The 14,880-nt window shown below is 40.3% G+C and overlaps 1 protein-coding gene across 5 annotated transcripts in view; it reads left to right on the top strand.

Annotated features, from left to right (window-relative positions):
• LOC139989011 (uncharacterized) overlaps window positions 1-14,880 on the top strand; it is a 274,444-nt gene that overhangs the window by 93,570 nt on the left and 165,994 nt on the right. For all 5 annotated transcript variants that reach the window (XM_072006859.1, XM_072006858.1, XM_072006860.1 and 2 more), the window contains exon 3: window positions 12,490-12,651. In XM_072006859.1, coding sequence (XP_071862960.1) covers window positions 12,490-12,651 — 162 coding nt within the window. The remainder of the gene's footprint in view (window positions 1-12,489; window positions 12,652-14,880) is intronic.

The raw sequence follows: 14,880 nt of genomic DNA on the forward strand, positions 1-14,880 counted from the left end.
GGTCATCGATCGATGCTCCGATTTTTCTTCTTGAATCCACCCCTTGGTCCACGCGTCGTTCCAACTGATTTGCTTAGCGATTCATAGGCGAATGTGCTGTGGCGACTGATATATGCGAGCACTGTTGCGTCGACGAGCTTCGTTTTCCCTGGCCTTTACTTGTTCGCCATACCCCCACAGCCTCCGAAAAGTATAAGACTGGCCAGTTTTTACTCGAGTGCATTAGGAACGCGATATTTCAAGTCTGACCCCGAGCATAGTTCGCTTGCCTTCTCTCTTCTGCCGCTTTCTACTCCGTGAAACTCGCCAACGGCGGATCCGTTGTAGATGTATACCGCTTTAAAAACAATCGCTATACCCAGGATCTCCCAACGGTTTTCAACAACGGACGACGCTGGCCCGAAGCAACTTTCCGGAGTCTTGGTTCGTATCTAGAGGTTACTCGAGCCAGCGAGGAGGGTCCGTGGCTTTAATGGCATCTCGGACAACTTTGTACCGTTCTGCGCTGTTATTACACATGCGGACACGTGTATGGAACAGACTCCGAGCAACTTTGATTTCGACATCCTCCAGGGTACAATTTTGACGCTCTGTAGACCGTTTTGAAGCTTTTTCGGAGAAGATCGCGGGAGATGGCTAAGTTTGGTGTTTGAAGATGGTTTTTGTTGTTTGCGGCAATATAGCGCCTCTCTGGTGATTCAGAAAAATTTGAGATACTAAAATTTTGTTGGTTGTTTTATTGTTATTTATAATGCAAATATAATTGATTCTAGTTTTGAAGATTTCTTATTTTAGGAATTTCAACTTTTTATTTTGGAATTTTGTTAATTTATTTATTAGCATTTCTAATGCTCCGATAAGCAATTTGTTTTTTACAGTCACGCCATTATATTAGGACACATAGTCTCGTTTTTATGGCACCGCTGGTAGACGCGTAGCCGTCATGAAACGATACTACCCTCCTGTCATGTAGACGTATGGGTTTCATTTTATATCAGCTATCACGGATTTGCAGTACCGCTCACTGCAGTGGTTGCTCATCTGCTGTGGTAATTTTTATTTTTATTTCTAAAAGATTACAAGGTTTGTCATACCAGAAGCAATGTGAAAAGGAACATTGACGCTATCAATTTTTATTTATTCTTCTTTTCAAACTTTCTCTATGTTAGATTCTATTGATACAGACATTTGACATCTTTACTAATAATTTGATCGAAATATTTGGAACAACCGCGTTTTAGACGAATCTCAAACTAATCGTTTCATCAGAGACACGCGTATCGATCGAGATGTTTTCCGCACCTTGCAAAGTGCCGATTGCAACGTCTCTCGCGTTCAACTAAACTGCAAGCACGTTATTGGAGCTATTTTCACAAATATTTATCATCGGCTCAACCAGGCTCGATGCATCGATGCCTCCACCGATACGACAGCAGATGCTATGAGTACAGCGTATTTGAAAAACGTCACGTATAACGTTCGTGTCTACAGAACAATTTCAATCTGGACGTTGAAACATTATTCAATAGCAATAACGCGAGCGAGAAACGGGAACGAAACTGCGAACTCACGTAAAGGATAAAACGTGCGTCAGTATCGAGCGAAGGGATGGTTAAATTATATCGCAATTAAACGAATTCCACGTCTACGTTTAAATGCGACCGAAAATATTACTGTTTTATGTAAATGAGACTGATACTGGTTTTATTTCTGAACAAAAGGAGGAGCTTTTAATAAAATTCTTCTACTGTTTAGTCTGTAATGAAACTGCAATCCTTGATGATGTAATACAAAGCAGAAGTATTGACAGAGATGTCACACAGCATTTTCTGTCCTTTTATGATTCTCTGAATCTTCAATATTTATACTCAATACAGCTAACAATATAGGCGTGCAAATATTGAAGGTAGAATTTCTGTTAAGCTCTTTCCATTTGATTTTTTGATTAGAAAAACTTCATCTCGATGTTTCGTCTACGCTAGAACTACAATTTTACTCAATGTTTTTCTGCCAGAACTATTTGCCAGGGCAAGTACGCTGTTTCACAATATTCTAATGGTTGTTAACGAGAGAGCCACAGTTTGTATAATCTTTACATGTAAATTCTGTTCGCCTTTTAAGATAATTTGACTCGTATCGAAGATGATTTTACTCGCGTAAGAAATATAACTCTAACTTCCTTAAGGTTGTTATTCAATCAATCAATTTAACTTCTATTTGACGCAATTATAAAAATATTCTTTACATTTTGTATTTTGATATTGTTGAAAGCAAATTATTCAAAGCGAAGGAAATAGCAAAAATGTTCGCATTTTACGTTTCATCCCTGATCGTGTCACATCGAGCAACATCTATGAAATAGCGACAAACATTTCGAAGGATGGCTCATAAAAATGTACATTTCCACGAGTCTAAATTGCCCATGTATTGCGAGCACAATGAACAGACGAAATCCTTTGGCTCGTCACGCGTCTGTTCTCACGATGGGAATCGCTGATGCCCGGTTTATCCTTCGCGGAGCAAATTCACGGGGGTGACTGCTTATATCGATACTTCACGTTCTGTGAGCAAAGCCCTGTTCGCATTTATAACTATTCCAGAGTGGTGGACAATCGCTGACGTTTAATACCAGCGGATAAAAGTAAGAAATTTCTCGATTCCCAATCGTCGTTCGATTTTTCTCTAGCTTTTTCTCGCGAACCGCCATGAGAATCTTTTGCTTCCACGTTACGAAGCACTCTTCTGCAGATCTATGATGCATGGCCGGTAGATTACTGTTCTACGTCCATCGCACCATGTAACGTCGAGGAGTTCACGTTTTTCCCGCTGATATAACGTGTTCTGCGTGTTTGCTCGCTTAAGAAAGATCGAATTGCGAATGATTGGAAAAATTTTCGACTTTTTATTGTCGATACTTGTACGTTCATCGACTCGTATGTCTCGTAAATTTTGAATGATAACTAGTTAACTCAGTAAAATGACTGTCTTTATTGGTAACACAGTTAAGTTTACTACAAAAAGATTACATGTACTGTCGCAGACCCGTCTCGTACCATCAAGGAGGAAAGCTCGTGTGTGTGTGCCCTTTTGAACTAAGAACGCGGATTCGTCGTTCACACTTTTCGGTAAAAAAGTGAAGATAACGATCCGCGATGCCCATTGGTTAATAAATAAAACTATGAAGAGAAAGTCTCTTGCAGATGTGGCTCATGGGCATCCTTGTTCATGGGAGAAACCCGCTATTTCGCTAGACACCCGTTTTCTCCGTAATTGGTAAGAGCGTGCAAAAACATAAGGACCATTCGTAAACCGAAAATACTTATATGAATAGGGAGGAAGCTAAAAAGATTCGGTTTATGGTATTTTCTTAGGTTTGTTGCGGGTTAGTGTAACAATGTGTAGGTCTTGGCGGCCAGACCGTGAGGGACCTCGCAAGGATCATCGCATTTAGCGCAACACATGGCAAGCAGAACTCGTTCCGTGACACATACATCGTTAACCTGTTTCCTTTAATTGATTGGTCTTTATTTTTAATTTGAAGTAGTCTGAACGTTAAATTGATGTTATTGGCAATTTTTCATATATTCTGTTGCGTATTTCGTTGTTTAACACAGTGACAGTTTCTTTATGCCTGTGCTACAAGAATAAACATCGATTCATAAAAACTTTTTGATTCATCCATTTCTTTCTGATGAAGAAAAATTGTCTTTTCTTTGCTTTAATTTTTCTATTTTCACTACTTATTATTAATAACATCTGTGCTTGACATAATCTATGTATAGGTATGGAAAGGCTTCACGAAAATCAAGAGACTCGTTATTTATAAATTCTTTATTATATGCAATAAAATGATCTTAATCATTATGCTGAATATTAATGATTTAGTATTAAGCTACCGCACTTAGTTTCATGGAAAGCGGTATAACAAGATTTTTGCACAGATTACAGCAGGAAGAGATCGAAATCAGATTTCTGGTTCCATGGATATTCGGCATTGAGCCAAAGCCGATTATGATAACTTGTCCATGTCAGTTTGGACAGTTATAAGGGTTCAACCTCGGCTCCGCCTTGGCAATAGTTGTTTCTCGCGACTAATGATGATAATTGGAGTGGGTCGTGCGCCTCGTTTCGCCGAAGACGATTAATCAAAAGGCCTGTAACTTCGATATTGGAAGCTCGTTTATCCGCTGTTGCCAATAGACGAATCACAGACACGATTTTAATGACGATGAAACGCGCTTCAGGATGTAACGAAAGAAGAGATGAATTGCCACGTGTGTTTTACAAATAGTTCTAATTTATATGCAAAGCTTATTATATTTAATTTATTCAAAATCTTTTATATTATTATAACATTGTGGAGCTTTTTCTAATTTGGTTATTGTTTGCCAAATACGAACTAATTTAATAAATCAGAGCACGTTAAGTTTTAGATTAGGTTTGGATTAAATGTATCGATGTTCGGATAAGAGTTAGATTAGCTTTGAATTAGATTTATCGATCTCCGTGTTTATTGAAATTCATGAAGATAGATCCTATTATAATAATTAGCACTAACTTTTCTAATCGAAAAATTGATTTATTATCTTTTATTTTTTAGATTCAACTAATAATTATATATTCCTTTTTATTAATTATATTTGCGTAAATATTACGTGAATATCTAGACGAGTACCGTTATAAACGTAATCATACAGAAATTAATCACGCGATAAATGCAGCCAGCTAAATAACCACTAGAGTAAATAAAAGGCACGTAATTCCGATAAGGAACTCTGTAACGGGTGAACCGTATCGTTAGTTGTTCAAAGAAGCTACTAAACAGCTTTCCCCGTACGCTGATGAAGGGGAGTGCTCGGAAATTTCCACCGCAAGTACGCCGGAAATTGCCCTGAATTAATTTTCACTGACGTTAGTGCGGTATCTTGTTAATGCTCGAACAGATTTGGTAATACTGCTCTATAACTATAAGGATTCACATGGACTAATCTCCTTGATCGACGGCGAGCAGATGCAAGCGGGCCAAAATTATATCGAAGGAACACAGCCGGTAAAATTAGTCTCGCCGCGGCAATATTTCGATAACGCGGAGCGTTAATGGGGCGTGATTCAGAGAATTCTGTAACTAACGTCTCTAATCCATCCTGGAGACGACAATGGATCGTCCGAGCGCGAAATTCTATTATGCTATCAGCGAGACAGTGATCAACGAGCGTGCCGTTAAAGAAAGGCCTCGATAAGGTCCTCCCGTTCGAATCGATATCCTTAAGTCGCCCCATTTATACATCGTAGATTAATCTGGGTCAATCGGAAAGATTCATGGAAAGAATAATACGGCGAAGTTCTTAAGAGGAACTCCGTATCACAGCGACTTCTTGTAAACTTAATCTCCTTCTTTAGCGGTGCTTCGTGAAAATGGTCGTAGAGGTTGTATGAAAATGCATCTGGGAGGTATTTCTCATGAATAAAACGGTTAAGTCCTGAGACACGTAAAAGATTTTTTCAAGTTATATTGTAAGATATACGATAGATAATTATAAGGTATAATAATATATTCAGATAATTCTAAGATACATAATTTTTAAATTGACGATCTTTATTAAGAGAAATGAAGTATTCTGAAATTAATCAAACTCTTACGAGTTACCTGCTACGTCGGCCGTCTCTCTGACTAGTCCGGGCATATCCTTACCGCGTACCCTCAATAGTCTAAGGTACCCTCCATAAATCCCAGGCATTTTCTCTTTAAGGTCCTTCAGACCGACCAAATATTCGTTCACTGAATAGTTTATTCTCTACTATGGGAAGATACGAGAAAGTCGGTTTTTCTCGCGTTCAGTATCTTCCGTTAGCGACTTTCTCTCGAGGGCGACTAAGACCCTTCCTAGTCCACCAGCCGTCTATTATCCAATCAGAAGCAATGTCTATTGCCCTCACTTTCCTAGCCAAAATTGTCATCAACAAATCCGATGGTTCCGTGCGCGAGACACACCCATCCTTAGCTTTCCTCCGCCACAGCATCGTCACCGAACGGCACTGATTTTCCATCTTTCGAACGGTCAACACCTTTGACCGGGTTTCCACCTTTAGATCAGTCACCTACTTTACTTATACATACACATCAATGTAACTATATTCATTACGAAGTTGTTGGAATAAACTGTAACTTATAATTTGTTATATCAGTGTCATATTCAATTTGACTACCTCTATTATCCTAACTGAAATAGAGGATCGATCATTTCGTGGCGTCGATTGTCTAATCGTAACGGGAATTTACGACTCCCGTTGACGTGCTTTCTCGCGATCGCGTCTGTCCGCGAGTGAACGAAACATTACCTGTGACTTGATAATAATTGAAGATTGACGAAGTTGACATAGTTGGAATTAAAATTCTTTTCGTCCCATGATATATTATAATTGCAAATATTATTCATAAAAGACACGCGAACGATTCTCGTTTTTATATATGTCGGTAATATTCTTGCGTAACTCTACTGCATTTAATTAGCATCTGTTTTACGAATTCACGTAATTTCTGTTGAAAATTAACAGTACATTTATCAATTGGAAATCCGTGAGAATCTATCACGTAGGATCGAAACGGGCAAAGAATTAACCAGTCTACTAAACGATACCACGAGGCGAACAACGAGCTGATAATTCTAACACTCGAATGGATCCACTAAATCATTACGAACAAAGCGATACACGGAGGGAGTGGCGGTTGTACTCGCTCGTTCGCCGAGCGAACGGTACTGATTCACTTTGGCAGGGCATTTATCACTCAACGTCCGGCGTATCGCATGAGTTTCGAAACGTTGCCTGTTTCGTGACTGCCTAACGAGGAAAATAGTTGGCTTGCGACGTCTGCACGTGCACGGCTTCGTCGCTGCGCCGTTAGCGTGCGTATTATCGCGTGCTCGCACTAACGCGTGCATACATGCACCGCACCGGCATTATACATATTTATGGCGCGCGAACAGAAACATAGAGCGGACAGGAGGCGGCACGGCGAGTGCGGAGCCAATTAAAGTGCAAATCTATGGAGATGCGGATGAAATTCCAAGTAGCACAGTAACCGGACATAAAACCGTCATAAAGCCGAAACGCGGCCCGAACTAATCGACATCCGCTGCCGCTGTGACAATCAGCGCTGAAGAACTCGGAAGAAGAAGGATAACGAGACGAATGTTTGCGAGGACGATGGAAGGAAACGAGTCCTTCAACGACGACGGAGGGTAGTTGATAGATTCGAAGGCAGCGGGATTCGTTGCGTCGCACGAGATGAGAATTCCGTGTCGATCGACGACCGTGGTATCGCAAGACCATGGATACGTTTAGGTCTGGAAGAGTTCTTTCGTAGAAATTCGTGGCCGCTTCATAAAACGTGGATAAAGTAAAAAGTCAGCTGGGAAAAGGGGAATCTTAACTCTCAGTGCTACAGACGTTTTTATCGGGCGTCTAGTCATTACTGGTAGTAGAATAATAGTAGAATTTCTTGCAAATAATTTTTATCTGTACTATTTGTTAATAAATTATTTTCAAATTTTTAACGATTCGTTGAACGGCAACAGTTTCGTTGTAGCGTAAAAACGGAATTTCGAAACGTATGCGTTAGAAAGCGCAATTTCGCTGAAAATGATCGATATGTTCGTTGGTTTAGTCGCCAAAATTTTCAAACAAATCGATGCAGCAAACCAAATAATTCCACTGCAAGTCAGTTGGTGCGGAGGTAGCACGAGTGTGAGCAAACAGGGAAATGGGATCGTGACAAATTGAATCATCATCAATATCAGAGAAACAAGTAAACAGTGCGAGCAGCGTTTCTCCTGCATCGAAGTTGATAAATTAATAACGACGAACCAATGGCGTAAGCAGGAGGCGAGGGGCGCGATGAGGGGGTGGTGCGCTGGATGGGTTGAAGTGGAAAAAAATGTTCGATGCCCAACCGAAACTGGAGAACGTGAAAAATGCAGAACGTCGCGCGTGTATCAGCTGCTGTCCAATAAATTTCTCCCGTTCGTCGAACTCTGTATTTTGTTCAAATTTCATGGGGCCACTGCTACCTTCGACCAAAAATTCGACGATTTAAGTCTCCAGGAACGAACGCAATTGGCTCTCAATTCCAATACAAAATATCGTTTGCGTGTACGAAACTCGTGGAATCGCGATTTTTCTCGCCGCACATCAATCCCCGATTGTTCCCCGACGAAATTTATCGCGTTTTAAATTTCCGTTTGACCGCTCGTTACGTCGTGCAATCGTTCTTCATCAAAGAGACAGTGCTATCACGGACAACGTGAAATCGAGAATATCCCGATTACGTACAAACGAAGCACGTAATACCCCATCTAATATCGGCGATAACGAACGATCCTCTAAAATCTAGCACCATCCTTCTGCCTCCTCTCTCCATCTCACCTTTTGTCCCCCTCTGTGTCGGCTACAGTCGCCATTTCGTCTATTAGCAGGGTAATGCGCTTGGCTTGCGTCGCAGGAGACCAGCTGCGCGTAAGAGCCGGCTTGTGCGCGTTTAAACGAAAATTATTAGACACTTGCGAAGGGCTGACCACAGCCGGTCGTCGACTGTATCCGACGCCATTACGCGGCGGCCGCCACGTCGGATCGGAATATCACGATCTAGCGGAAGTCGGCTAACTGAAATTGACCGGCGTCCGGTTCATTAGAATTTAATGCCGGGCAAAGTGAACGCTAAGTGGATCTTTTCGCGCCGCTGTCGTCCTCCATCGCTTCGCAGAGAGGCTCGCCATTTAATTCGCCGCGAGAGCCTAACGCTGTTTTCGCGTCTCATACTCTAAAGGCAGGATCTAGATGGTTCAAGATTGACTCGTTGAATTTGAATTTCCATGGTTTGAGTCGGTGAAGGCAGGATAGATTTCGTCTTGTGAAAATGGATTTGGATAAGAGGCAGCAAGAGTGGCGCAAGATGCGTGAAGAGGGAGTTTGGGTTATGCAGATTTTAGATAAATTGAAATTAAATTAAGCTTGGTTTTATTTACAGGATTAGAGAATATTCCAAGGTTTTTAAAATTAAGCGGAAAGATTTGCTTTGAAGTTAACGTTGCTAAGAAATGGATAGTAGGAGCTTTCTAAACTGTAGCGTAAAGCAAAGGACAGAGGTAAGGAGAATAAATACGATCCCAAATTGAAAATCACGGATTTAGAGCGTCGGTGGATTAAGCGAAGCAGAAATCTCCTTTACTTGAAAGAAAACACGAATTGCCACGTAAAAAGTGGCAGACCCGTGACCTCGTAGCCACGACGGCGTGTATTCTCGTTCCGTGATTCATACGTTTCGCGACGTAGGTTACCGTGAACGCGCTATGGGTTTACAGACGGTCCATAATGGTCTGCAGCGAAGTAGAAAAGGAAGAAACGTTCATGAACGGAGAAAAAATTCCAGCGAGAACAGATTCCCAGGGATAAAATAGCGAATAGCGACACAGAAACTGGACTTTGATTCTCATTTTATTTGCAGAGGATTTCCTCCTTTATCCGTGATTTCGTTCTTCCCATCTAATGGCCCTATTCGCTCTTGACATTCGATTTTCACATTGCTCCATTCCCATTCAACCTCTTTTCTTCCACTCTTTTTAAAAAAAGCGATCACACTACTAGCGACCTTGGACTTGCTTCACCAAGCACAGAAGTTTCCTAGCCCATTCGCCATCGACGTTAAACAAAATCGGCGTAATCGAGCCCGAATCGATGGATTAAGAATCCAATTGGAACTGTCCGATCTGTTTCTATTTCGCCCTTCCTCTCGTCCTTTGCTTTCTCAGTTTTACCATGAAATTCCTCGAAATCCTTACCCTCGCTACTTTTCCAATCTTCCTAAGATATTCACAGTCCTAAAACGTTCACCTACATGGACGTTTTTCTCAAATATATCTCCAGAGGCGGCCTCGATGGTGTTTGGCGGTGATGGTGGCGGTGGTGGTTAATGGTGGCGGCGGCGGCGGCGGCACCGGCAATAAAGTTTGCTTTATTTTTACTGCCCCTCTGACCAAGTACCGTCCCGTATTTCCTCGGGATATTGACATATCGGGTGTGCCTGGGCTTTTCCTCTTAACACTCTTTTTACACTGCCACGGAATTTATGTCTTCTTCCACAGTTCTACTTTTCTTTTCCTACCTTTGCTCCGATCTACATTTCTTCCTGCACCACTTCTCTCTCCCTCTTTGCCTCTGCTTTACTTTACAGTTAGGAAACTCTGTCTTCGTTCGATTCACGTGTCCTCTGGCTAGCTCGGTGTCTCTTTCGTTCACACTGTCGATCCTTCTCCTCGTCGATTTCAGCAAAGAGGAGCAAGACAATCAATCACGCGCACATATTCCCACGTTTGCAAAATCAACCGGAAATCTCTATTAGACGTCGAATAGATCGGAACTTTTCTACTTGATCACGGTCACGTTGGATTGACGTTTATGAGAACGAGATTGTTGTAATTTGCGATTATTTGTTAAATGAAGGCGTGTAGTTTTGTGTAAATGCAGTGCAAATGGATCTTGTTACTAGAATTTGGTAGAAATCAATGCCGTCAATTTAAAATTAATTTTAAATTAACTAATTTTAGAATTTAAAAGGTTTGTAGGATATTTGATGTATGGTAAATTAAATAGGAAATGAAGCGGATTAATAGCACAAGTATAAAAGAGGTATGTTTACAATAATAATAATAACCAGTTTATAGAGAGGTACATTCAAAGAACGTAACGATAGCAAGTAAAAGAGTATCAGATAATTGTATAGCGAAATACTATATTGATTTTCACTTCATTGTCACAAAACCTATTCTATTAAATCGTTGTTTTTATGGAGCATAATTACCGTGTTACGCTTCAATCATTTCGACCGGATTATTCAACGAATTTTACCAGTCATTTTCTTTTACAATAAAGTAGTACATCAACAAAATATTCCCATTTAATGAATATGTCAACATTTCCTTTAGATTACCTTTCAAAACATACACGCATTTCCATAAGGTTACAAAAATTGAACATTACAATCTTTCAACATTTTACATTATGAAATAATGCTAGAGTCGTATAAGTAGTAATATTATCGAATCATTAGTTCCATCCATTCGCGATAGAATTTACATTTGCAAGCTTCATAGAGCAACGCTAGTGATCTTGATAGAATGACAGTTTATTAATCGTCGCGAGGTCTAGATGCGGCTGTGAAAAGTGTAATAAAAGCAGAAAGAGGGAAACGGACGCGTTCGAGCCAGCAAAAACAATGAGCAATCGCTCGTCCAGGGACTTATATTCTTCCTGGTGCTCCATTTTTCGCCGGCTTTGTATTTATCGGCATCCTGGGACACGACAGCGTAATAGCGACTCGAAAAAAAAGTGAAATCCAAGCGAAAGGGTGGTGGTAGGACGGTGGTGGAAAAAGAAGGGTGGTCACGGTCGACCACAGAAAAAACGTAATCGGAATGTTGGGTGGAAAACGGATCGAATGAACCTGACAAAGGGAACCGTGGCAATATCGTTTGAACTGCAATTGCAATCGTAGAGAAGAGCGCGGGGAGCAGGATGCATTCCGTCACTTTGTGAGAAAAATTACATTTTCTGGTCGGTTCGACGATGGTTTGGACCAGCTCGGTACACTGGCAATTGCAGTAAAATAAATATTATAGTTTCAAACTTGTCATCGAACGCCACACATGCGTCAGCGCAAAATCGGACTTAAAACGCCAATTTTAACCACATTTATTCGACTGTCACGATATTATATTTGAAATTAGACCGATAACCGAGTTAATGTATCAATTACGTCGAAATACTTTACGGTTTATAATATTTTTGTTTCGCTAACAATTTTGTATTTATCAATTCTTGAAGATAAATGTCACACGACAATTGGTGTAGATATAATTCCATTATCGATTCAATTTTCCGTTTATCGGCGCATGGCATTGATAATGGCACAACTCAAAAAATTTCAAATTTACTTTTATTGTAAGTCTACATCGTGTTTCTATTTTTATCGCGTGAAACGGTATATTTATAATACAATCAGTTCTGCGTCAGAGGACAAAATTATTATTTACTTCGCTATTAATCTGACCTCGCTTTTACAATAACACTTGCTCATCTTCGATAATATTGTGAAGCTACAAGTGGAAGTGGCACATTTTGTGTTAAGCCTTAGGATGTCGTAGAAATGACTCACGAAGATTTCTTTGTAAATTTTCAAAAGTCTCCCCCATAATGTCTACGTGTTTTAAGTTGTGCCAATATCAATACCAAGCAGCGTTGTAGTAAATTGAAGATGTGTTTAACACGCTATATCGTTCAGAAATGGGCTTCTTAACAGCGAATTTCAGGACGGGAGCTTGCTCGTGAAATAAGTGCGTCGCGTTTGCCATTTCTTAATTGCGTGCCTTTGCAAAGAGACGCGCGAGGCTCTCTGTGCAAAGTCGTTTCTCTAACCTTTCTCGCGTCTGGTTTCAGGTCAAGTGGACCTTTGGACACAAACGACAAACGGCTGCGCATGCAGTTTTAATTCGTCCAGCAACGAGTGTGCGTGCTGCGTTCCATCCGGAGGATGCAGCTGCGGGGCTGCGTCGCCGGATAGATGCGCCCAATGCGGCTTGGAACAATATTGCGCTAACAGTAAGTAGCATCGTTATGCTTCATGAGTTATGTTCATGAGTTCATTAGTTTCCATATTCCATGTGTCCTGTTAAGAGACAAACGTGTATTTACCATCGGTTCCATGGTCTTTTCACACGGTGCCTTCGAAAATGGGTAATTTTTGAGGGACTTAAGTAACTTGAAATCTTAGATTCAACTTAGACTTTATATCTGTAACTCCAAACTCCAAATGTAGAATTTATGATTTATTATATGTGCACGAAGCGTTCACGGTATTAATTGTCAACGTTTTTCCTTGTAAATTGTAGGTATGTTTAAGAAAAATTGAAATTAACTTCGTTTCACTATTTTTATATTCAATAGTCCTAGACAGTTTTGTTAATTCTAATATAGTGTGCGCATAGTACGAGAAACATGAATACTTTGAAATTAATATCGTTACAATTTTTGTTATAGTACATGAAAATGAATATTATTGAGACGATTGCAGCAATACGAATACGACAAAATTCAAGGTTACTTGAACCGTACTTACTGGAAGCTAATAATGTGAACACTCTGTACGTGCACTTAGATATACAAATTAATAAAATGACAGTACGCTAAAAAATGAGTTTATTTGAAAAGTCGGTCCAATCAATTCAGAAAGACACTAGTTTCTTTCGTGTCTACTTGTTCAGTTCATCGAATGTTGAAATACGACCGGCACCCACGAAACAACCGAAACGAGGTTTCCAGTTGGGTTGAATTCGCCCGCGTCCTAAAATTGTAACTTCCAATTAAGCTCTTCCGATATTAAACTCGTTAGGGGTTCAACTGGCAGTTGGCAACACCACTGCCGTTTTCCGTTCCAATCGTCAGATTCGTGTATTGACTTTCCACCTCCGCTAGAGGAATGTAATTACATGACGCGTGCCTTTGAGTCGACGTTAGAAACAAGATTCACGTCATTAAGCCATTCTAAGTTCTCTTGGCCATAGATATTTCGCATTTTGTCGCTCGTATCGAAATTAAAACGTATCGGATGAAATCTCTTTAGAGGAGGTGCGTCGGATTACAGAATTAACAGCGATAGTAGTTGTATAAGTAATAGCTGTATCTAGGACCAACTAGAAAAAGCACAGAGTTTGCAAAGTCATGCTGGTGAATATGGGAAATCCTTTTGTAACATGAGAAACGATCGGTAATTCACAAAAGACAGCACGAAGTAGCGTTAGAGAAAATGTCAGAAACGCTGGTGAAAAAGAGGGACAGGATTTCTTTGGAATGTTTGCGAACGAGCCCCTCCAACAGAACAGTTTGGTAAAGTATAAATCCCGCTAGCGAAATTACTACCGTGTCCCGTGGCTTTTCTTTCTGGTAAGTAATTACGTCAGTGGTTCTTTCTACCTTCTTCATCCATCTAACTCCTTCTCTTCTTACGTTAATTACATCTGACGTTATTGCCCCCACATCCCATCCATCAAACCTTTCTTTCCTTTGAACCCTTCTTCTACACACGGTTGAAACGTACACCCCTCCGTCTTTTAATCATACCAGGGACCATTAATGGCGTCTTACTCTTATTTTTCTTTGCGTTGCGTGCCAATTATTTTTCAACCTGTTCTCTCATTTTCGTAAAAGTTGACAGCGGAGCTCCAGCTCGACGAGACTAACGAGTTTCCGATTAATTGATTTATCGATCCGGTTTAAACATATTTCCATTAATTCGGAGGCTCGTTCGATGGATAATGGGACTTGTATGGAATTTCCAACTTGTTATCGTTTATCCTTCTACTTTTGTGGTTCTAAAGCGTTATCGATGGGATCTTTTAGAACTTTTATTTCTTATCAGTATCAAAAGTATGGTATTGCTACATACCATAAAAGTAAGACGAATCACAAAAGTTTCATATATGGAATTTCTACGATAATTTTTAAACACATTACGCAGTGCCTCTCGTAATATTAAAAAATTAATACTCCAATAATTCCGTGTGTTCAATATTTAAACGATTTTGGAATCCAATATTATCGGGAAGATACTTTGTTCAATTATCACTAAGTCGTTTCTCATTCTTAATACTGTTAGTCGAAATTAGGAAATACAGACTTTTTTCCTAAGAGACGACGTTTCCTAAGCTATTCCACGATAGACAAATTGCGAATCAATTGGGATAACACAAGAAAGTTATAATATCGCGTGCCGGTGTGGCGACTGCTCGTCGCGTCGCGTCGCCTCGAATGGAAAAGACGAAGGTCTGCCTT

The sequence above is a fragment of the Bombus fervidus genome, chromosome 7 (genome assembly GCF_041682495.2).
Source record: "Bombus fervidus isolate BK054 chromosome 7, iyBomFerv1, whole genome shotgun sequence".
In the NCBI taxonomy this organism is placed as follows: domain Eukaryota; kingdom Metazoa; phylum Arthropoda; class Insecta; order Hymenoptera; family Apidae; genus Bombus; species Bombus fervidus.